Source organism: Cercospora beticola, chromosome 2, assembly GCF_033473495.1.
Source record: "Cercospora beticola chromosome 2, complete sequence".
NCBI lineage: Eukaryota > Fungi > Ascomycota > Dothideomycetes > Mycosphaerellales > Mycosphaerellaceae > Cercospora > Cercospora beticola.
The window spans coordinates 4,301,741-4,324,297 of record NC_088936.1 but is presented as its reverse complement, the minus strand read 5'-3'; the positions used below and the strand labels follow the sequence as shown (position 1 = coordinate 4,324,297).

The 22,557-nt window shown below is 51.9% G+C and overlaps 10 protein-coding genes across 10 annotated transcripts; 5 read left to right on the top strand and 5 right to left on the bottom strand.

Annotated features, from left to right (window-relative positions):
- Positions 1-99: 99 nt before the first annotated feature.
- Positions 100-1,476, bottom strand: RHO25_003639 (uncharacterized protein; the record flags this gene model as incomplete). Its single annotated transcript, XM_023599131.1, has 1 exon — positions 100-1,476. The coding sequence occupies one exon, from the start codon at positions 1,474-1,476 to the stop codon at positions 100-102; it is 1,377 nt and encodes a 458-aa protein (XP_023456222.1).
- Positions 1,477-2,767: 1,291 nt separating this feature from the next.
- On the top strand, positions 2,768-4,414 carry RHO25_003638 (uncharacterized protein; the record flags this gene model as incomplete). Its single annotated transcript, XM_023599130.1, has 3 exons — positions 2,768-2,916; positions 2,967-3,846; positions 3,899-4,414. The coding sequence occupies 3 exons, from the start codon at positions 2,768-2,770 to the stop codon at positions 4,412-4,414; spliced, it is 1,545 nt and encodes a 514-aa protein (XP_023456215.1).
- A 42-nt stretch (positions 4,415-4,456) lies between these two features.
- RHO25_003637 (uncharacterized protein) lies at positions 4,457-6,299 on the bottom strand (the record flags this gene model as incomplete). Its single annotated transcript, XM_023599129.2, has 5 exons — positions 4,457-4,570; positions 4,619-4,959; positions 5,012-5,888; positions 5,944-6,082; positions 6,139-6,299. The coding sequence occupies 5 exons, from the start codon at positions 6,297-6,299 to the stop codon at positions 4,457-4,459; spliced, it is 1,632 nt and encodes a 543-aa protein (XP_023456216.2).
- A 1,394-nt stretch (positions 6,300-7,693) lies between these two features.
- On the bottom strand, positions 7,694-8,035 carry RHO25_003636 (uncharacterized protein; the record flags this gene model as incomplete). The annotated part of the gene is made up of 1 exon (XM_065602424.1): positions 7,694-8,035. The coding sequence occupies one exon, from the start codon at positions 8,033-8,035 to the stop codon at positions 7,694-7,696; it is 342 nt and encodes a 113-aa protein (XP_065458496.1).
- A 166-nt stretch (positions 8,036-8,201) lies between these two features.
- Positions 8,202-10,382, bottom strand: RHO25_003635 (uncharacterized protein; the record flags this gene model as incomplete). Its single annotated transcript, XM_065602423.1, has 1 exon — positions 8,202-10,382. One exon carries the CDS (start codon positions 10,380-10,382, stop codon positions 8,202-8,204), a length of 2,181 nt encoding a protein of 726 aa, XP_065458495.1.
- Positions 10,383-11,272: 890 nt separating this feature from the next.
- Positions 11,273-12,331, top strand: RHO25_003634 (uncharacterized protein; the record flags this gene model as incomplete). The annotated part of the gene is made up of 3 exons (XM_023599128.2): positions 11,273-11,599; positions 11,667-11,777; positions 11,840-12,331. The coding sequence occupies 3 exons, from the start codon at positions 11,273-11,275 to the stop codon at positions 12,329-12,331; spliced, it is 930 nt and encodes a 309-aa protein (XP_023456217.1).
- A 426-nt stretch (positions 12,332-12,757) lies between these two features.
- Positions 12,758-16,009, bottom strand: RHO25_003633 (uncharacterized protein; the record flags this gene model as incomplete). Its single annotated transcript, XM_023599127.2, has 2 exons — positions 12,758-12,806; positions 12,870-16,009. The coding sequence occupies 2 exons, from the start codon at positions 16,007-16,009 to the stop codon at positions 12,758-12,760; spliced, it is 3,189 nt and encodes a 1,062-aa protein (XP_023456218.1).
- Positions 16,010-18,176: 2,167 nt separating this feature from the next.
- Positions 18,177-18,758, top strand: RHO25_003632 (uncharacterized protein; the record flags this gene model as incomplete). The annotated part of the gene is made up of 1 exon (XM_023599126.2): positions 18,177-18,758. One exon carries the CDS (start codon positions 18,177-18,179, stop codon positions 18,756-18,758), a length of 582 nt encoding a protein of 193 aa, XP_023455502.1.
- Positions 18,759-20,258: 1,500 nt separating this feature from the next.
- On the top strand, positions 20,259-20,699 carry RHO25_003631 (uncharacterized protein; the record flags this gene model as incomplete). The annotated part of the gene is made up of 1 exon (XM_023599125.1): positions 20,259-20,699. One exon carries the CDS (start codon positions 20,259-20,261, stop codon positions 20,697-20,699), a length of 441 nt encoding a protein of 146 aa, XP_023455501.1.
- Positions 20,700-21,487: 788 nt separating this feature from the next.
- Positions 21,488-21,989, top strand: RHO25_003630 (uncharacterized protein; the record flags this gene model as incomplete). The annotated part of the gene is made up of 2 exons (XM_065602422.1): positions 21,488-21,878; positions 21,961-21,989. The coding sequence occupies 2 exons, from the start codon at positions 21,488-21,490 to the stop codon at positions 21,987-21,989; spliced, it is 420 nt and encodes a 139-aa protein (XP_065458494.1).
- Positions 21,990-22,557: the final 568 nt, after the last annotated feature.

Below are 22,557 nucleotides of genomic sequence, written 5' to 3'. Positions count from 1 at the left end.
AAACTGATAGTGAAGAAACATGAAAATGAGACCAGCTCGGTGACTGACAACTTACCTACAACCTGGGGTCTGATCCTCACCCCTATCATTGTCAGCTCTTCACAAGTCCATGTCGTGATCATGAGTAGCGTCCACAGCGGGCTTCCCAAGAGCAAGCTTGTCAAGCCCAGAGCCCAACTCATCAACAGTCATCCAAACCGCAGGGTTGTAGACTTGCCGAGTTTCATGCAAATGTAAGCCGACGTGCTGAGGTCCGACTTTGTCACAGCGGCAGTGCACTAGGAAATTGACAGCACGACAGCACCATTTTTGCACAAACTCAACATAGCCCGGACGTAGGAAGACTTGTCCAAGTGTTTTGCCTCCAGAGACGGGCGTTTCCCAGATTTGCTGTTCAAGGGCACTGACGAGGTCTGAGGGCGAAGTGCTCAAGGGAGATGTTAGTTCGCTGCAAAGTCCTCGGAGGCGGCGCATGACTTCCGCCGTTTCCTCGGTAGCTGCCATGGACATCTCTGCTGGTAGGATGAGGGATGGAGGGCTGAGAGACGCCAGAGCGAGCTCGATAGCTGCGCACAAAGCCTTCGGATAGACAGGAAAGACATCCGAGCCTGCCGGCCTGCTGTTGAGCGTAGACCATTGAGAGTTGAGCTCCAGAAAGGCTCTTCTGCTATTAGTGTTCTGGTCACAAGCCATAATCTCGTGCATTTCGATGTCGGTAAGCAGCGGCACGTCGCATATTGGACAGCACAGGGCGAGAATGCCTTCCAGATCTGTCTTCTCGAAACCCTCCCACGTGCACAATATCCAGTGTTGGCAGCGAAGCCCGACTGCGTAGAGCATCGATGGTGGGTAGCCATGGTCGTCGATGAACTTGTTCAGTAAGTACTGATGAGCAGTTCGGGAAGGATTTGTGTCCCAATCGTACTGCTCGATTCCTGCTTCGACATGATCGGCATCAGTAACCGTCAACATCTGTTCTTCGGCATGATAGCACGCCATATCGGACCTGCGTTCGGTCAGATGAAGAAATGTCGCAATCCAGGGCACATTCCTGTATTGAGGCTCCTCGAGTTCCAAGACTTCCACAAATGCCAGTGTCCATTCTTGTGTGTTCACAACAACGCCATCTTGCATCGTGACCAGCCGAAAGCCATGTTTCCAGTACGAATCGTCCAGTGCCAGTTTGCCTTCTACATGCTGCAACTCGGATTCTCCAGGAATGTAGCAAAGCACATTGATAGCATCGAATAATTGTCCAAGATTCAGCAGTTCGGAAAGGACTTGTTCATGTGAGCTCGAAGAGAGCACAACGTGAAAGTCGGTCCCGAACGAGTGCAGAAGAGCTCTGTCCCTTGGTGGCCGAGCTCTGTACTCTGCAAATGCTGGTTCGGGCAGGATGGGCAAGCTTCCATCGTTGCAAAGCAGCTCGCAGGCTGGAGACCTGAGGTGTAGGACGTGAGGGAAAGTAGCGGCCATTTTTCTTTTCAGCTTGTCGCATGTGTCCACTTGTGATCTCGAGTCACGTATGGCAGGTCGACCTGGGGTTGATTAGCATAGCTGAAGATAAGTCTAGTACGTGGAGCATGTCGCGTGAAGGTCGATGCTTTTAGCCAGTAACTTGCTTCGTCGGGGACATCGTGGACAAAAGGTGAACGGTGAACAGATCATGTGACGAGAACACTCGGTTGAGCACAAAAAGTGCTGACCCCTTCAGTAGAATACTTTTGAGGTACACAGTGTAAGGTGTAGATCGGCTTTGATGGACAATGCAATCCATGCAATGCGTGTAGGTCGTGGAACAGTCACGTCTTGTGATGATTATGCGCGAGAATGGCCAAGTCTCCTAGTGCGTTGCGAGGCCCTCGAAACTTCTGGAGGGTGCGGCAGGACGATATAAGTGTCGAGCTCGCTCACTCAGTAACATGTATGCGTGGCCAGAAGGATGAGGTGGAGGTTATGAAACGTGGAAGACGGAAGGTGGCAGATGGTGGATCGGAACAAGGAAACAGCGTGCCGAGCCGCCTTTTCGCCAAGCCCGGCGTCCTCGCTTCGTCAACTCCACTTTCCGAAACCATCACCTCCGCCGACTATCTCATGCCACATGAGCACCGTCCGGGCCTGACAGTGCAGGAGTCGAGACATCGCATCACTTCCCACCGCTTGTACACCCTCTTAGAAGCTCTGCCATTCTTCAAAGACATTGACAGACGTCTGAAGCCCACACATCGACCATAGTGCCCGCTATTTCACAGGGCCATCTGACAGCAGTAACAGCCTGGATAGGCTATGGAGACAATGGTAGGCGGCTCGCTCGAGACAGAGGTTGCTTGGAATCGTACCACAAGTCACCTCTCGAGCCTCAAGAAACGTGGATGGCACACGTGAACCCGGCCTTCGACAGCTCGATTATCCAACAGCTCGCTACACGCGAACGCAGAGGAACACCCCAGCCAGTGCTGCAAAAGATCCACTTAAGACAGCGAGGCACAACGTCGTATGACCGATATACATGCTCATGCACAATTGATAGTCGCTCCGCTGCGATGCCCAAAACAGAAGGTGGCATTTGTGCAGGTCTTGGCTTTGCTTGGAAGTCTTCACTGAGCCACTAAACGCCACTGTATTTGCTTGATTGACAAGACGACAAGACCTGTTCCAGGAAGGCACAAGACGCAATGGCGATAGACTGCTGTGGCCGTAGCGGGCGTATATATAGGTATGATCGCCCATCAAGGTGTAAGTCTCTATTCCTGTTGCATCATTCATCATGAAGTTCTCTCTGCTCGCCCGCGCTTTTTCTACGGCACTGTTGGTTGGTGCTCAAGAGGATGAGGCCAGGAAAGGAAGTTCAAAATGGGAGTCGGCAGCGTCAAGGGTCTTGTCCAGGCAGCTGCAACGCTCAATCACCACAAATGGGTAAGCACACTTCAGCATTCAGACCAAAGGTGGCGCTCACACGAAAACAGCTTGATGGAAAACCTCCAGAAGCTAGATGACATCGCCAAGGCAAATGGTGGCAACCGCGCCTTTGGCCTTCCCGGCTACGATGCATCTAGAGATTTTGTTCTCTCAAGAGTCGGCAAGTCTCGCTCCTGGAAATCATGGACTCAGGAATTCCCAGCGCTGTATAACGATGTCGTTTCAATCACATTCCGCATCGGCGAGACCGAGTATTACGTGTTTGGACCAACTTATTCTCCTTCGACAAGTCCGGAAGGTCTCACCGCACCGCTCGTTCTCGGTCCAAATGGCACGACTGCATGCACTGTAGAGGGCTATAGCGGTTTGGACGTGACAGACAAGATGGTGCTCGTTCAAAGAGGAACTTGTCCAGATGGCTCTACAATTGCAGGCCGAATCCGTGCTGCTGTGGCAGCTGGAGCAAACAGTGTGATCTTGTACAACAATGTTCCTACCAAAGTTACAGGCGGAACTCTTTCTCGACCAGATCCCGTTGGCTTCCGACCAAGCGGATTCATCAACCAGGACGATGGCGAGGCTCTCAAAGCACGTCTTGAAGCAGGAGAGGAGCTTGAAGGCTACCTCCAGCACACCCAAACCATTGAGGAGAGGATCACTCAAAATGTTTTCGCAGAATCGAAGGGCGGTGACCCTCGGAACGTGATTATGATGGGAGCTCACTTGGACTCCGTCAAAGCCGGTGCTGGCATCAACGATGATGGAAGCGGTTCCTCTCTGCTCCTTGAGATTTTCGATGGTCTGCAGCGTGCTGGTTTCCGTAACAAGATCCGCCTGGCATGGTGGGGAGCTGAGGAGAACGGATTGGTTGGAAGCAGATTCTACACTGCTGGAATAAACAACACCAAAGAGGCCGACAACCTTGTGGTAAGTTGGCTCTCTATTGAAGCAATTGTTTCACTGGCTAATTTTACTGCAGACATACCTCAACTTCGACATGGTCTCACGAGGCTACTACGGCGTCTTCGATGGCGACGGAAGCACTCACGGGACAGCTGGCGCGCCAGGTTCAGATGTCATCGAAAAGCTATTCGTCGATCACCTCACAGCACAAGGCTTCAACGTAACCCCTGCAGTTTTCACTGGTGGCAGTGACTATGCGAGCTTTATGTCTACGCTCAACAAGCCAGTCGGGGGTCTGCACACCGGAACTGGAGTGGACCAGGACGCTTGCTACCACCAAGAGTGTGACGTTTACGACAACGCAAACCCAGCGCAATTGACGACCAATGCTCGAGCAGCTGCGCATGTCCTGGCAACGCTTGCCATGGAGGGGCACAAGATCATTCCAAAGGGACCAAAGAAGGCGACCAGAGATGTGCCCGCTCCTGTAATCATGGAGCGCGCCATGCTTGGTGCCATGGAAGACCACGAATTGTTCGGCTTCCCAGAAGTCGAGGGCGAGAGACACACTGGATGCGGACATGATATCTAGTGCGAATGCTCAATATCAAATTAGAAGAAATGCCATAACGACTTATGTGAGCCAATTGTAAGTCCAAGAGAATGCCGTCTTCTTCGGTGACGTCCGAACGATCTCGTGCTCTTTCAGACGCCCAGAGAAGAGATCAATCGTGTGAGCACGAGCGAACTGAATTTTGTCAGCCAAGTGCCAGCACACAACAGGCACAAAACTTACCTGTGTTTTATGCACCAGCTTCCAAACAATGATTGGCACAATGAAGATCGGGATCCCGATGTACGAGGCGAAGAAGTCGGCCGTTGACCAATTTCCCTTCAAGAAAACTGAGAACCCGCAGACGAGCGTGATGATGGTGGAGCCAACAAAGCCGAACCAAGCAGTGAACGGCTGGAAGGGTGACTTCCAAGGCAAGGTCTCCCGCCCTACATTTTGTGCCTTCATGGCCGCGTGGAATCGAATGTATGCGAAGCAAAGAGTTGCCCACGCGATCAAACCGGCTACTGTACTCAAGTTTCTGAGCCATGTGAAGGCTTGTGACGCTCCGCCTGAGCCAAGACCTGGGTAAAACATTGTTAGTTGCGAAGACTGAACCGGCATGAGATGACTTACTCAAGTATGCAAGAGGACCAAACAGCCACGCAGCGATGACTGCGTAGTATGGCACACCATCCTTGTTCGTCTTGCCGAAGATCTGGGGTAATTGACGATCTGTGGTCATTGCTACGATCATGCGCGAGCCGACCCAGCAGTATGAGTTCCCAGCGGACCAAGCGGAGATCAGAATACACGCGTTCACGATCGAAGGCAAGGCGACAATTCCAGCTTCTTTGATCGCAATCACCCAGGGCGACGAAGCTGCATTCCCAGTGTCGGAGACCAGATCAGGATTGCGAGGATCCACAGTCATGCCGATCAAAAGAGCGCCCAAAATGTAGAAAAAGCCGATACGATATGTGACCAGTCCAGCGGCTCGTGGAATAGCTCGGTGAGGATCGATAGACTCAGCAGCAGTAATGACCACTGTCTCCACTCCGATGAAGGAGAATGATGCATTGACGAACGAAGAAAGCAAGCCCAGGAATGCGCCAGTAGATCCAGTGATGCCATTGTAGTCCACCCACGGGCCTGGGTTGTTCCAGTATCGAAATCCAATCGCTCCTCCATTCGGTCCTCCGCCTGCGGTGATGACAATGGAGACAAAGATCAAGCCCACGAAGCAAAGCACTTTGATTGTACCTGCAATCACTTCTGTCTCCCCAAATACGCGGACGCTGAACAAGTTGATGATCAAGATGAGAACCAGAGAGACAGTGATCACCACTGCTTGGGAGAGATCGGTCCAGTAGCTGACGATAATAGCCGACGCGGAAGCTTCTGCTGCAACGGATATGGTGTAGCAGTAGCCATACGAGATAGCGAGACTGAAGCCAACACTAGGATCGATGAAGCGCGTTGCCCAATGTGGGAAAGATCCAGCAGTGGGGAACTATCGACAATCAGTATTGCGTGCCTATTTCGAGCAGATGGGAGTGTTCACGTACAACGGTCGCCAATTCTGCAATACTCTGCATAACACACCAAAGGACAGCTCCAACGATGATATATGCCAGTAGTAATCCAGCCGGCCCAGATGTCGCATATGCACTGCCAGTTCCTACGAAGAGACCTGTACCGATTCCACTATCTGCGGTCTCAGCAAAGGAAATGTGGAGAACGCAATCAAGAGATCTCGTTACCTGCAGAAACCGATCATGGTAACTTGATAATTCCGCAATCGTCGCTGCGTGGCTCCCCGGCCACCGACATTGAGCTCCTCGGTCGATCCATATTTGTCGCTATGAGAAGAACAGCTCTTGGCAACATGCACATCTTCGACATCCTGGTGATGTGAATGCATGGCGAAAAGAAAAATCCAGAAATCACTGTCAAGTCATGAAATCATACGTCGCACAAACTTGCATTCATTATATGCCTTTCGGCTTTTCTCGTTGTGAAATGGCTCAACGAAAATGTCTGCGATGTCGCCATCGCCCATCGGTGGAATCACGGCGTTTGACGGCGTGGGGCGTTTTTTGGGAAGCGGCCATCTGCACTTTGTTGTCCTGTACCACTTGCCAAAGCCAGCCTCCGACGGCCAGAACATCAAATATCAACATCCAGTTGTCATCGACCGCAGCGATCTCCGAAGCACGAGATCGAAGCATTTGGGCTCGCCATGTGTACAGCAAAAGGTTATTTTCCAGTGCCAAGGATTAGTGATCCATTGGTCTAGTCCCATCTTCCCTTGCTGTCTAATAGCACACCACCTCTCCTGCATTCCCATCAGCGGAGACTTAAACGCTTGTTCGCCGTAATTAGATGAGATCGAAGGCAGCAAGTCACTCCAAAACCCAGTCATAAACGCTCTGCCGGAATTCGAAACTTCACGCGAACGCCCATGAGCGCGATCGTGCTTTTCTGAACATAGATTTTGAATCCTGAATATTCAATTCAACTCGGCCAAATTCAAATTCAATTCAGAAACTAAATTGAATATTCAAATTCAATTCAATATATTCAGCTTACAAATCAGCCTCCTATAACGTATTCTCGGTTTACGACGACGACATCGAGGTAAAGAGTAGTCTATAGGCAGAGTAATATACGTACTAAGCTCCTAACGATAAGAGCCCGGATAAGAGCGCTAGTACTAGAGAAGTAGTAAAGCAGAGCGGAGAAGGGACTATAGAGCGGAGCGGAGAGCGACTATAGCAGGGTATCGCTAAGCCTAGCCTCCGAGTACACCGCCGAGAGCACTATTTTTAGTACAAGCTTTGAATTGAATTTGAATTTGAGTATTCAAAAAGCCGGATTTATATTCAATTCAACTCTGAATTTGAATTGAATTTGAATATTCAATTCAGTATTCAAAATCTATGGCTTTTCATGAATGGCTGCTCTGCAGTAAGCGATGGCTATCGCAGGAGCATGTTGTTTTGAGTATGATCCTTCTGCGAGGCTCGTCGCACACTGCCAGGAACCTCAAAACCTGTGTGCGAAATGAAATTCGATTGAGTCATGTGTGTATTATCATCACTATCCGATATCCACGCTGAAAGAAATGTTAGCAATTCTTGCCTCCAAAGTCGTTCCTTAAGTACGTCTTTCACATGGGCCGGCATGTGTCAAACAGATAGAGCATGTGCTCCGACCATCTTATTCGGCGGCCTCACGCTTACCCTGTAGCTCCTGGCCGCCTTTGATACCCAATGGGTACTGAAAGGTTGATAAAGTTGGAATGATGATCAGAAATCAGCGCGCTCTCTCGAAGCGAAGCCCGCCGGGCGAGAAATAGTCGTCCTCAAGTCGGAACGAGACTCTTGCAACGTCCTTCTCCTTCCGCAGACCATCGAACTCGCCATTCAAATTGTGTTCCAGCGCAGAAATCAGGATTTGTGTCGGCGATCGAAATTGTCGGCGATCCCTAAGGCCAACGTAAACTTCATATAGCACAACGAGGCACCCGCAGCCAGTCACAATGACACCAAGCCATCCTGTGCGAGAGGTAATCCCGTATGCCCAGACACGAATGCTTCCATACTGCTTGATAAGTGGTCTTTCGGTGTCCACATGATCAATGGGGCCGGCTTCCATGGGCTCAAAATCAATGATGCTTGTTGGAAAGTGCAGTCCAGTTGGACATTCTGAGAGACACTTTGGGGATCAGGATCAGGTGACATAGGTCATGTGACACTAGGTCACATGACCCAGCTGATGCCTATCTCAGGAGTAAGATGCAACCTGTAACTAACCAACATAATCAACTCGGTTGGTTCCTACTTATTGTCTCTACTTCTACTGCGTTATACCTATCCGACGAGTGCCTACGAGAATACAATTCAACAATGCTGAGCATTTGCATAATAGGTACCAGGAAGAGTGATTCGGTCCAGTCTGTAAAGCCATGCTTGAGATTCCAGTCGCTGTATTCACCGCTATAAAACATTTCAAAGAACCTCTGCAGTCTGGCAGGTGCTGCACGTGTAACGTCCAGCGTGTCCGGTCTTTGCGTGACTGGATTCTGGTCTGCGCTACTGTAGTCTGCAGCCCAGGCTGCCAGCGTCCAGTTCGGGTTAATTGCAATTGACTGAGGATCGAATCCATCATGTCTGTTTCGAGATATCTGCGGTTGGAAATCCAGCTGCATGAGCGGGTTGGAAAGCCTTGACGTGTCTAGTGCATAGTTCGCCATACCCCGATACGCTGCAAAGTCAATGGCTACTATAAAGAGAATCTCAGGATCCCGGTGAAAGCCATCGCTCATCCTGCTATCCCAAGTAATATGCACAGTGTTCACCTGCCTGGAGCGACTGGCGAGTCTTGCATTCTGTGTGGACATGTTGAAGAGTGCATCCCAATTGCAATGAGCCACATCATGTTTCAAAGGATCTAAGCAGCTCTGCTCAAACCCTGCTGCAATGACAGAATGCGGAACCGTATCGTTAGGCAAGAAGGCAGCGCGATCTGAGGCGAAATGATCCACGCGCGTGTAGAGCCCCGAAGTATAATTCTGCCCAATCTGCATGTAACGCTCACCAATCCAAAAGCCGGCAGCACGATTGGCTAGATCCAGTTCCACGCATCTCGTATAAGAGGTGGAACCCTCACATGCCTCTTCACAGTCTTCCGCAGATAGACTTTCGTAATTCTTATAACAGCGAACCATTCTATCGTCGTCCAATTCAATGTCGTAGAACGGCGAGGCACTTGCAGTATCGGTGACCTCCAACCATAGACCGAATGTCGCACCAAGCGCCGGCGCAATGCGATGTACAACTGTAGAGACTGTAGCATTGTATGGTGCGAATGAGCTCAATCTGCTGTCGTTCAATGGTGTTACCCCGAGAGACATGTTCTGAACGAGCAGAAGATCTTCGTTCAGGTCTGCAAGGACCTGGCGGCTTGGTACCCAAAAGACCCGGCCATGAAAGTTGCTATTTGGATCTGTTTGACCAGACTCTGTTAGACCAATATTTGTTCTGTTGTATGTGAACGATATGTTGTTTTGCGATGAAGCTACTGGCGTGATTCCGCCTTGCCTTGCAAAGACGGCTTCGACCCATGCGTCTAAGCTGTTGGCCCATATCCCAGAGCAGTGGTAGGAGCCCTGAGGCATATATGTTACATTCATACAGTCATGCCAATTTTCATTTGGTGAACGGAGTGAATCGTTGACGGCGTGTCCCTCTGGTCTGGGAGGCTGGCCTGCGTAGAAAGTGTCAAGCCGCTGGGTTGCAGTTGTCTCCGTATCTATCCACTGTAGCGATGGTACCAGTAGGACGGCGACCGCTGGCCCCATCAGATTGCACAGCACGCACAAAAGCCCTGTTAGGCAGATGTAGAATAAAAGTCGGTGTCGACTACCGTGACGCCTGTGAGCTGACGAGGTCGTCCACGTAAGTTTGTCAAATAGGCTGAGGGTGTTCGCAAACTCGATATGCCTCAACATGTACCCTATGGGCAGGCCTTCAGGGCTTTGCGCCAGTTGGAGTGTCTTCAGACACACTAGCCAGGCGGCTATGAGGTTGAACCAGATTTCTGCAGCCTTTGCGGCAAGTTGAAGACCACCAAGCAGGTTGTGGGTATCGTGATCAAACCTTGCCAGAAGCGCCCGTGGTATGCTTGCATCTTCTGCCCAGATTTGGGGAAAACATGTGGTGAAAGTGCACCATGCACTTGCTCCGAGGATATGTTGTTGGAAATTGACGTATAGTAGGTAGCCAATGCCGCCAACCCATAACAATGCAAGCAATTGGAAAAGCACGGCGAAGAACTTGGAAATCTTTCGCGGCTCTGGTGATCGAACATCGCTGAGTGGAGGCTCGGTGATGAGCTTTGCGGTCGAGCTCTGCAATATGCTAGCAGACTGAGACTTGGCGCTCGACGCGCTTTGGTGTGCTGGATCGATGGCAAAGAGCTCAACTTGGGGGTATGAGGCCATGGCGCGTATAATGAACAGTCGGGACTGGAGTCTTGCAGTGAGGAGTGGTCAGTATCAGAGGCAACTGAGTATTCAGAGCCAAAGACTTCTTCGGGCTAAAGCAGTAGACAAGAGGTGTCGCGCTGACACAATTGTCCCTTGCTGCAACAAGAGGGTGGCGAGTCAAGGTGCACAGATGGGTTGAAAGTCTGTTCTGGTACAGGCACTATAATGGTCAGTTGCATCAGTACTGCGGTGCATGCCACTTGCGATGCCTTGAACAACTGCCATTCGGAGCTCAAGGCGAGGCACATTGCGAACTGCATCGTGCAGCATGGTTGGCTCATAACTTCTGTGATGGAAGGTCGTGCAGCAAAAGTCGAGCAAACAGTGTCGAGACGATCTGAGCCTGTCATCTTGCGCGCTTCAGTGCGTACCTAGCATCGACCTCCGTGAGTCCGAACAGTTACGAGAGCTGCAGGTGGGGAATTTGGCTCATCCTGTAGTTGCATCGTGCAAACCGTGCAGGGCCCTGTTTCTTCTGGCCGCCATCTGCAGCTCGCCGTGGCCTGGGAAACGTGGTCCTGCATGCAGACTTGTACGAGGCGCCTCGATACTGTGGTGAACGAAGCGATGCGGAGGTCTTTGGACAGCAGTTGACGTGGGAAGTCGAGACAGTGGAAGCAGGAAAGAGGTCGCGATAAGGAGAAGGCGAAGCCAACAACCAATGTCTCACATTTCGGACCCTGGCTGCCTCAGGCTACATGACCCACCCAACAACTTGAACAGACAACAGCTTGCTCCCGCATATCGACCACCACAAACGTGTGCTACAACCGACCTGCAAAGTAACGAAGCCGTACCTCCTCACGTCCCTCCGAATACTGAAACCGCCAAAAACTACTGCAAAAATGGCCAACTACGGCTACCAACCCCCACCCACATCTCAAAACCTCAACTTCTACCAATCCAGCTACAGCAATCAGCCTCCCGTGTCAGGTCAATCAACACCATTCCAGGCTTATGGAGCCTCAGGAGCGCAACCATCGGGCTATGGGGCTTCACCTAATTATGGCTTTGGCGCCTTCCCTGCTCAGCCAGGCGCAAGTGGGCAAATGGGCACAGGACAAGGAGGGCTGAGGACAGGATGGTTAGCAGCTTTTGGAACAGAAGGGTATGATGGGGAGCCTCCGTTGCTAGAAGAGTTAGGAGTGAATTTTGGGCATATACAAATGAAGGTGAGACAATGGAGTCTACGAGTAAAAAGGATGATGAACGTGAGGAGCTAACGAGGACATGGCACAGACACTCACAGTACTGAATCCCATGGCGCGAATCGATCAACATATCATGGACGATGCAGATCTCGCGGGACCATTTCTCTTCTGCGCACTATTCGGGACATTCCTACTATTGGTATGTCGAAACAACATTTCTGCCCTCATATTCAATCCCAACTAACCAACCACCCTCTCCAGTCCGGCAAACTCTGGTTCGGCTACGTCTGCGGCCTCGCAGCCCTAGGAGCCTTCAGCCTCCACTTCGTCTTCAGCATGATGTCCCCACCCCTCAGCTCCGACGAAGTCGCCGCAATTCAATCCCACAGCGCCGCGAGCAGTCAATACCATGGCTCCTCACACTTCTCCTCCACACTCACGCTCGGACGCTCAAGTTCAGTGCTAGGCTACTGCCTCCTACCTCTGGTCTTCGCAAGTCTACTCGGCGTCGCCCTGCCACTTGACACTTTCCTTGGATACTGTCTCGTGAGCTTGGCGATTGCCTGGTGCACATATTCCAGCTCAGCCATGTTTTGTGTTGTGGGGAGGATGACGAATATGCGCGGCTTGGTAGCATATCCTCTGGCGTTGTTTTACGTTGGATTCGGTATCATGGCAGTTTTCTCAAGCCGAGGGACAGGAAGGATGGACCAGATGACCAAGACCGGAGGAGCTGTGGGCGGAAAGTTGTAGATTTTCGGGGCACGATTGTGGACAGGCAATCATTTTCATGACATTTTAGCGCACTGATACCACGGCATGGCGGGACAAGTGGAGAAAAGAAAAAGCGATAGAGCTGTTTGAATCTTCGTTCTGAGCCTGTGCAACGTCGCTAGCTCTTCTCACTGTCGATTCAGTTGAATTCTGATTCATTACAACTCGTCCATCCCATGTTAAAACTTTGGGACCAATGTTAAAAAAGACCATGACCTAGCCCGGTGTCATACCCGATTCCCCTCTGTTGAACGCCTCGCTTGAACGCTGTTGAAAGCCCATAGGCAGGTGTACTATCTCGAAAGTGTTGAAAAGTGCCCTGTGGTCCCACCAAGCCTCAAGTCGCAAGCATCAGATGCTGTGGCTTGAGGTTCGGGAGAAACGAGACACAAGAGGCTGTGTCGACTATGTCGACTGAACCGGCTGGTCCTCAACGGTGCCGCCTGGAGCACAACTGTAACGTACGTTAGTGACTCAAGTCCAACAAACAAAACTTGCAACACATGGAGTAACTTACCTGCAGAACAAATTCGTGTCACCGTACGCGTCATCCAGTCTGGTGACACTGGGCCAGAACTTCTTCTCCTTCAACCACGCTAGTGGGTAAGCCGCCTTCTCTCGGCTGTACGGTCGATCCCACTCAGACGTGATCAAGTCTTGCTGAGTGTGAGGAGCCATCTTGAGCACATTTCCCTCGCGTGGCTGTGAGCCATTCTCAATCTCGCGAATCTCCTCACGAATGGACAGTAACGCATCGCAGAAGCGATCAAGCTCGCTCTTGGACTCCGACTCGGTAGGCTCAATCATCAAAGTATTGGCGATTGGCCATGACATGGTCGGTGAGTGGAATCCGTAGTCCTGCAGACGCTTGGCGATATCGATAACTTCGATTCCGGCAGACTTCTTGAAGCCTCTCGTGTCGAGGATGAACTCGTGTGCACAGCGTCCATTTGCGTTGGTGAAAGCAATGTCGTATTCGCCATTCTCCTGCAGACGCGACATGATGTAGTTTGCGTTCAGCAATGTAATCTTGGTCGCATGCGTGAGTCCTCGGGCACCCATCATCTTGATATATGCCCAGGAGATTGGCAGAATGCTGGCAGAGCCCCATGGTGCAGCGGAGACTGGTGCGATAGCTTTCTCACCTCCAACGTTGGCAACCAAAGGATGACCTGGCAAGAAAGGAGCAAGGTGCTCAGCAACACCAATTGGTCCTACACCAGGTCCACCACCTCCGTGTGGAATGCAGAAGGTCTTGTGCAGGTTCAAATGGCACACATCAGCACCGATCTCGCCTGGCGAGCAGAGACCAATTTGAGCGTTCATGTTCGCTCCATCCATGTAGACCTGTCCGCCATGCTGATGCACAATATCGCAGGCTTCCTTGACCTTTGGCTCGAAAACACCGAATGTGGAAGGGTAGGTGACCATGAAAGCGCCAAGCTCCTCGCTGTACTTCTCACACTTAGCCTTCAGATCTGCAATGTCGAGATCGCCCGTCTTCTTGGTGTCGCACTTGATTGTCACAACACGCATTCCGGCCATCGCAGCAGACGCTGGGTTGGTACCATGAGCGGATTCTGGAATCAGGCAAATGTCACGCTTCTTGCCAGGCTGCTGCTCTTGGTACTTGCGGATGACACGTAGACCAGTAAATTCTCCTTGAGCACCGGAGTTAGGTTGCAACGACACGGAGTGAAAGCCAGTAATCTCAGCAAGATCATCCTCGAGTTCCTTGATCAGAGTCTGGTAGCCCTTGGTTTGGTCGCTCGGCGCGAAAGGATGAATGGTGGCAAATTCGGGCCAGGTAACGGGAAGCATTTCGGTCGTTGCGTTGAGCTTCATTGTGCAAGATCCCAGTGGAATCATGGAGTGCACGAGTGACAGATCCTTCGATTGCAAGTGGTGCATGTAGCGAAGAATCTCGGTCTCAGAGTGGTAGGAGTTGAAGACCGGGTGTGTCAAGAACTCAGAAGTTCGTCTTAGCGATTCAGGAACCTGAGAGTTTGCCTCAACTCCTCGAGCAAGGGCCTCGACATCGATAGGATCAGTGGTGAAAGCCTTGAAGATTTCATCGATTTGCTTCTTGCCAACAGTCTCATCAATGGTGATACCGATGTGGTCGTTGTCGATAACGCGGAAGTTGGTCAAGAAGTTGGCCACGCTCTTGGCCGCAAAGCCTGGGGCATCATGCTTCTTCACGACGACTGTGTCGAATGCGACTGGCTGGCGGACCTCCAGGCCTCCGCTCTGCAGACCCTTTGCAAGTACCTGTGTCATCTTTGCAACTTTCTCGGCGATCTTCTTCAGACCTTCAGGACCGTGATAGATGGCGTACATTGCACTCATGTTGGCCAAGAGTGCTTGTGCGGTACAGACGTTACTGGTGGCCTTTTCTCTCCGAATGTGCTGCTCGCGTGTTTGCAGTGCGAGACGGGCGGCATTGTTTCCGAGACGATCCTTCGATAGACCAATGAGACGACCAGGAATCTTTCGGCTGTGCTTGTCACTGACTGCAAAGAAGGCAGCGTGTGGACCACCGAAGCCGAAAGGTACGCCAAATCGCTGAGCATTACCAAACGCAACATCTGCGCCGAACTCGCCGGGTGGTGTGAGAAGCGTCAGGGCGAGCAGATCAGTGCCGACTGCAAAAGTGCCCTGGTATTTGTGCACTTTGTCTGCGAGAGCTCTGTAGTCTTCGACGCCTCCCAGTGTGTCTGGATATTGTGCCTGAACACCGAGCAGGCTGTCGCCAAGCTCATCGACACGCTTAGAGTCGTTTGCAAGGATGTCCGCCACCTCGATGGTGATACCAAACCCTTGTGCTCTGCTCTCAAGAACGGCAATGGTCTGCGGGTGGGCGAGGTGAGAAACCAACCACACCTTCTTCTCCATCTTCTTGAGGCGCGATGCTGGCAGCGAGTTCATAGCCAACGTCATTGCCTCAGCGGCGGCTGTCGGCTCGTCAAGCAGAGATGCATTTGCAATGGCCAATCCAGTCAAATCTGTCACCATGGTCTGGAAGTTCAACAGCGACTCCAGCCTACCCTGGCTGATCTCCGGCTGGTATGGAGTGTAGCTGGTGTACCATGCTGGGTTCTCCAGGATGTTACGCTTGATCACTTCAGGCACGCGGGTTCCCGCATATCCGCATCCAATGTACGACTTGTACACTTTGTTCTCGCTCGCGATTTGCTTCAGGCGGGCCAACAGCTGGCTCTCCGAATAGCCGCCCTCAGTCGTGGGCACAGAGCCCGACTCGGGAACTGGTCCCTCGACATTGAGGTCTTTGCTCGTCAGGATGGACTCTGGGAGAACCTGCTTGACAAACTCATCCAAGCTCTTCACTGGAGGGTCGAGAGCTTGGAGCATCTCCTCCGTCGTGGAAGCGGTCGGCCCGATGTGGCGGCGTGGAAAGGTATCGAGAGGTGCGAAAATGGAAGAGTCATGGCTCTTGACCTCCAGATCGCCATTTGTCGTCTGCGCACTCGAGTAGAAGCCCCGCGATCGAGTGCGAGCAGATTCCGCATCTGCTGGCGAGGAGTGGTACGCTCGAACGGTGCACAATCGGTTCGTCGGTCGATAAAGGCATTGCGCAGACAGTGGACGTCTGGTGGCGAGCCACTGTGCCCGCAGGCGCAGAGCGGTTGTCGCCATGCTGCTTCTCCTCACTGGAAATCCGCCTGCTGCTGGCAGACCGATTTTCTGTCGAGCTCAACAATCGCAGTCGTGGTGGGGAAGGCTGGGGAAATGTCCGCAAGCTGTACCACGAGCAACAAAGCTGTGCAAACAATGGCAAGCCCCTCGGAAGTCCCCTCAAAAGTCGTGTATGCAGCACGAAATCCTCCTCCGCCGCGTGTCTTGGAAAAAGTTGCAGAGAGTTCGGGGAGCTTGATTCAACCAGCTCTTAGTCGCACGTCGATCGCCGAGAGGCACGCGTTTTATCTCTTATCAGTTCACCCGCCGGTAGCCGGAAGTGTTGTGACACAAACCCGCCGCGAGCACGACAACGACCAGCAGTTGGCAGCAAGAGAAGGCAGTTTCGCTCGGTCACCGCAAAATGTTATTCGACGCGTTATATACTTGTTACCTAACATTTGCATCCTCGTACCGCTGTCTCACGATCAACTGACAATGCCACGCCCCGGCCTCCGTTGCCGGTCCAATCAAAGTGCCCGCAATATCCGATCCGCTCACTTTTTGCTACCCTCCGCCATCTCCATATGCTTGTCGTGGATCCAATGCTGATAACGGCGGGCTTCTGATTACTTGGACTGGACGACAAGTCCCCGCCCTATGGTCTTGAGCATCAAGCGACCCGTTGTCCGGGCGTAGCGTCACCTCTTTTGTCGTGGTGAGAGCGTGAGACTTGGCGGGGGAAGTCTCACCTCTTTGGGAAAGACCACGAGTGATATATGCAGGTACCGTCAAGCACTGCACAAGGACAGCATGACAACGAAGAACCTGAACGACTTGCTGACTTATCTCATTGAGACTCGATCCTACTGACAAAGATGAAGTATAAGCTGCAAGCCATATGGAGCGTTCAGTGAATGGGAGGAGAAGAAGCATACTTCCGTACTCTGCTGATTGAGCTCGGGACATTTTGTCACCTTCTGAACAGCAGGCGATGCAGGATACCTAATAACATTCGCGGCTCGCTCCTTGGGTGTAGCACAAAGCCATCAACGACACGTACCTCATCATGTGCAATCTTGTGCCTCGAGGCACAACCAGCATGACAGCGTCGAGTACAAAGCCACGAGAAAAGCCCTGGTACGACAAGGTCTCAACATCAGCGTCAGCTCGAATATGGTCTCGCAGCGACTTTACGAGTTCAGCGGAGATGAAAGAGTCGGATCCCGCATGATGAAGAGTGGCCAACATCCGTGTTACAAGACATAGGAGGTGGTGCTATATTATGCCGTACCCGCTGTCCGACGGCGTGCAGTCCATGACTCCGATTGATCAGCCTCTCTCTGCACCAGATCTTGCGACCCCACAATATCTGTGTGCAATTGTGGCTAGTCTTAATCATTGTAAGGACGTGAGTGCTGGTATGTCTTCGACCAGATATGAGTGGCTCGGAACTGCCGACACTGAAACATGGAATCCCAGAGGTGGCCAGTCTAGATGATCTTCAATCATCGCTGATATTCTGTGCATCATTGCGCTTGAGCATTCAGAAGTATTTCGGTCGACCTGATCCTTTGGTAGCATTTTGCGACACGAGATGTCTCTCACTCGGAAGTAAGGCACTCTGTTTCGAGCTGCACTTGTGTTGTTGAAGTACAAGGCACGTCACCCGCTGAAGCCAAGCCATGCAAGCCTTGCCACCTTCCGATAGGAGTACTACCACCGCCGTATCACCTGCACCTTGGACCATTCCAATCAACACGAACAATGCTTCCGACCGTCGAAGCATAACGCGTCCGCTCGCCGATCTGTGGTCGGGTTTGACCAGTTGAAGGCAGGTAGCAGTTGAGATGGTCGCTTCCCCACCTTCGCACAGACCGGTGGACGTCACTGCCTTTTCTTGGCCCTCCGAGCAGCAGCTGAAGCTGCTGGACTTCATGCATCCCGAGTGTTTCAGAGGGCGAACGGCTTGGCAGGTACCTCTTTCTTTGTAGTGATATACGTACGCACATACGCACGAACTGAAGTGTTAAGGTTGCTTCTCACTCTTCTTCTTGACGCAGCCTGATTCAGTACAAGAATTACCCGAGGTGTCCCAGGCGGTCAAGGCAACAGTCAAGCAACACCAACGCTTGTTTATCTTCAGAACACAACTCTACCCCAGCAAACGACTCATCACGAAACAATCATGCTTCGCAAGATCGCTCTCACTGCCGCTTTCGCGGGAGTCGTCTTCGCTCAAGATGACACTCCGTCGTCGATCGACCTCAACACCATCCCGACAGTCACCATAACCGACAACGTTGTGACTGGATCTGCACCAGCCACTCCCGACATCGTCACCGCCACTGGTGTAGCTTGCATTCCCGAAGGCGACATGGTCTTCTCCATTCAAACCGACACCAGTATCCGCACTGGACCTTTGACTGTCACCCCAGTTTGTGGGCAGAGTGTAGCGGCCACTGGCACAGAGACAGGAAGCATGACTACTCAGGTCATCATTACGGGCGGCACGGGAGGCAACATCACAGCTATCAATAACTCGACAGTCTCCCTTACGACGACTCTGGCAGGCACAGAGACCGGACTTACTACGATCAGTGCCACGGACAGCGAGCCGACCGGAAGCGAGACGACGGAGAGTGATGCACAGAGCGCAACGGACTCTAGTGCCCCAGCTTCTACACAAAGCGACAGCCCGGCCGGAAAAGTAGCTGTCGGTGCAGCTGCTGGTCTGTTGGGCTTGGCAGCTGGCGTCATCATGTTGTGAGGTGAGCATGGCATTGAATGGGCCCTAGGGCAAAGCGTTTCGAACGGACACGAAGTTATGAGATAGCGTGCATGATAATCAACAGCATTCCTGGGGCGACTCTTCTCACTCCTCATTTCGAAAATTCATCTCTAAGATGTGGTCTTGCGAGGCGAATCGTGCTGAGGGCGGTCGCTCATACTCCAATTTGCCGCGACGGATCTAGGTCGTACAGCTCTGAATGCCTCACGGGCCCATCAGGGAGCTAAGACAGCTTGCGGTGTGAGAACAGGTATTCGTGAGAAGCTGAAACACTGCGCTGCAGTAGTTTGACGCGTCGCAGGCGCACTTGGAGGTGTATATGTCGAGCTCTCGATAACGACCTTCCCATTCAGGAAGGCGCCTCAACCAGGTGCCGCGTATGCTGTCAGCAGGCTGCAGCAGGATTTCTGCTTGCCCGCTGGCCCTAACAATGGTGTGCATGACCATGGCGCATATACGGAGGGGATTCCAGAACATCGACTTGAGATGATGGGGCAAGGAGAGTGGGTGAAAGGGAGAAGAGCAGGTGGTGCTCATGTCGGTGGAACCATGTTCCGATGTCGCTTGTCAAGTCGAGGGACGAGGACTTCGGGCTGCTGATACAACTCATCATCGCCTTTCGTGCACACTTTCCATCCTGCGCTCACACAAGCAGCCTACCGTCACGCCACCCCGGTGCCGTTTGATGACCGTGCCGAGGCGAGTTATTCCCAATGCTGACGGCGGAAGATTGCATCGGTCTGTCCGGAGGCGGTGGACGTGCCTGCTTATAGGATGCACAACAGTATCGGCGGACCACCAAAGGGCCGCAGGATTGCGCAAGGCTGAGTAGAGGCTCGGAGGCGTGATCGTGAAGCTCGAGTGATCATGAAGGAGCGTATGGAACCTTCGCTGCATGACACTAGATGATCTGGCTGCAGGTATGTAGGCGAAGCCTTCGAAGCAAATTCTCTTCCTGAGCCCTGAGCAAAGTGGAGCAAGACTGCCGCTGGCATTCCCACGAAGGAGTCGATTAGTGAACTGGACTCGGCGAAAGCGAGGAGTTCCTATGGAAACCTGCATAGAATCTCCTTGGAAAATGCTCCGTGTCACGGCGGACAGCATCCCGACCGCCATCGAGCTTGCAAAGCATCTGTCATACGGCAGCCCTGCACCAACGTGGCAGTTACCCGCAATGACAATTGCACCTAAGGAGCGAGTTTCCGGCCAGGAAGACGGGTTCTCATTGGCTACAGAGCTTCGGAAGTGATGAAGGTCAGACCATACATGCTGTGCATGCGGACCTCAAACTCAAAAGAAGAGCAGAGACTGCCTACCGCATTGAGACACCACTATCGTGCTATGACAGATTTCGAATGACTTAAGAAGGATGCATCGCCACTCCAGATACGCTGATCACTACTTCTCTTGCAGACTAACAAAAAGACCCTAACACGAACCTCCACCACTTCTTAAGGGTTCGAAGATCCATCATCAACGATGGCACTAGTCGCTAGTCATCGAGACATACGGCCAAGCAGATACTCCTTCGCCGAGAAGTGCTACCGTATGACACATAGCAGTACCGGCCTCCCAACCCACAAGACCACGCCGAAGACCATCCAATGGACTCAGCGCCTGCCATCACGACCTTGCGAATACGAAGACTTCCTCGAAACATCGCTCGAGGACGCAGTGAGTAGACTGCTCTCCGGTTCTGGCTCAGCGGCCGAAGAAGTCGAACTTGGTTACAATTACGACAGCATCGAACATGTTCTTCCTGGAACAATTGTGCACGTCCAAGCACAGACTTTAAACTATGAAGGCAAGACCTGGATACAAGCTTCGATCTCTGGGCAGAGCGCTTCAGGTGACGTGAGGCTCTACGCCTATGGAAAGTGGGTGCTTGCAAAGACAAAGAAGCATCACTACCTCTACTGAAAGTCCCACCAAAGGAACATGAGCCCAGCATCAATCCTCACAATCTATGATGGAGTAGCGCCAACTGCTCGGCGTCTTGCCTAGTATTGTGCTGGGATGTTCAGTCATCAGCCACAGAATGAGTGCCAGTCCGAACCACCAACGACATCAGGCAGGTTGTCGTCTCCACATCCGTTGTGTCTGCTTGATCATGTTGCGATCGTATTTTGGCATACGTCGCGAACATGACACGGACATGTACAAAGGCACTGGCAATTACACTTCGTGGTTGGTGCACAGCAGTCTTCCGGGTAAACAGGTCAGCTGCAAGGCAAACGCTGAAAGGACAACGTCGCTGAGTCATCAGTCCGAAGTGCATTGCCCTAACAGAACGTCGAGGGCAACCACAGCACAAAACTCCGCCTGGAGACAACGAAGATCATGACGCTGTGTCCGACAAACACACGACCAGTGATCACCCATTCCGGGTTTCTGCAGCCCGATGCTTGTCCGCAATAGGCTGTGCGGAAGATGTTCAAAATCAAACCATGGTGTGGTAATTTGCCAGATCCTTGCTAGGCACAAGGACAAAGTTGACCAGGGTTCACCAAGACGGCAATGCGAGATGAGGAGGACGTCGCAGTCAGTTCGAACGACGCACCGCCGCACTTCCACCCTTCACCACCACTCTTTTCCCAAAAGTGACTAGAAAGACGCACATCGTCAACCACCAGAGCCTCTGTTGCAGGACAACACTAAGCGGCAGTACACTCGTTTATTATTCGCCACTTTCAACTCATCACACCACCATGTACGGCCTCTTCCACCTCGCCGTCCTTTCGGCGACAGCGCTCTCCGCATCCGCACTGCCTCAACAACAAGAAAAGCCTGGCGTCAACAAAGACTTTATCTGCCCGCCCGAAGACATGAAACGAACACACTGTATGGGACCCTTCGACTGCCTGTACGCACTACCAGGAGACTGCCTCGGATACATTCAATGCCAGCCCAAAGACACGACGTACGAGACCGGTATCGCGTATGAAAGGCCATGCCGTGCGGGTCAATGGTGGAACGATGAGAAGAAGTATTGCGACACGGTGGAACCTCCAACATGCAAAGCTCCAGTGGTGCCAGCGTCAGCACCTGCACCTGCACCAGCTCCAGCTCCAGCGCCAGCTGCACCGGCAGCGCCCGCCAGTACGTCTCCTTGCTGATCAGCTTTCTTTGGAGTTGGTGCGTAAGGGGAGAGCATGAGTAATACTGACTGCACTTGTTGCAGACAATCCTGGTCCAGCCTCATACAACTAGACAATTAGATCAAGGAAAGATAATGCGCTGTTTGGAAGAAACATGACATTGGGGATAAGAATGATTATCAGGTCCCATACAGAGGGCAAGAAGGAAAACCTCACATCATCATCATACTATCTATCTCAGGCTGAGCCAGCTACGATTGGCATTATTTTCCTTTGGTATCGTTTTTTGTTACTGTTTCATATTGTATATATTCGCTCGCGCCAGGCGGGAGGTGTTATACTATGTATGCTCGAAGCAATTCAATGCATGCCGCAGGTTGGCAGGAATTACATGTGTCAGACGTTCAAACATTCCGCCACCGCAGTCTACTCTCCTTGATAATAACTAAAGCGCAACGCCCACTTATTCTCTATCAACAATTCGCTCACCCAATAAAAGCCTCAACCAAGGAGCCAGAAGCGAACCCAAGATCGAAAAGACTGATGAAAGAGCAAGAAAGGGAAGAAGGAAATAAACAATCTGCTGCGTTACCTGCATAACATCATCAGCAGCTGCTGCTGTACTGCTGGTCTTGCTTTGCCTTTCGCCACTTTCACTCTAAGCCCCTTCCCATCCAACA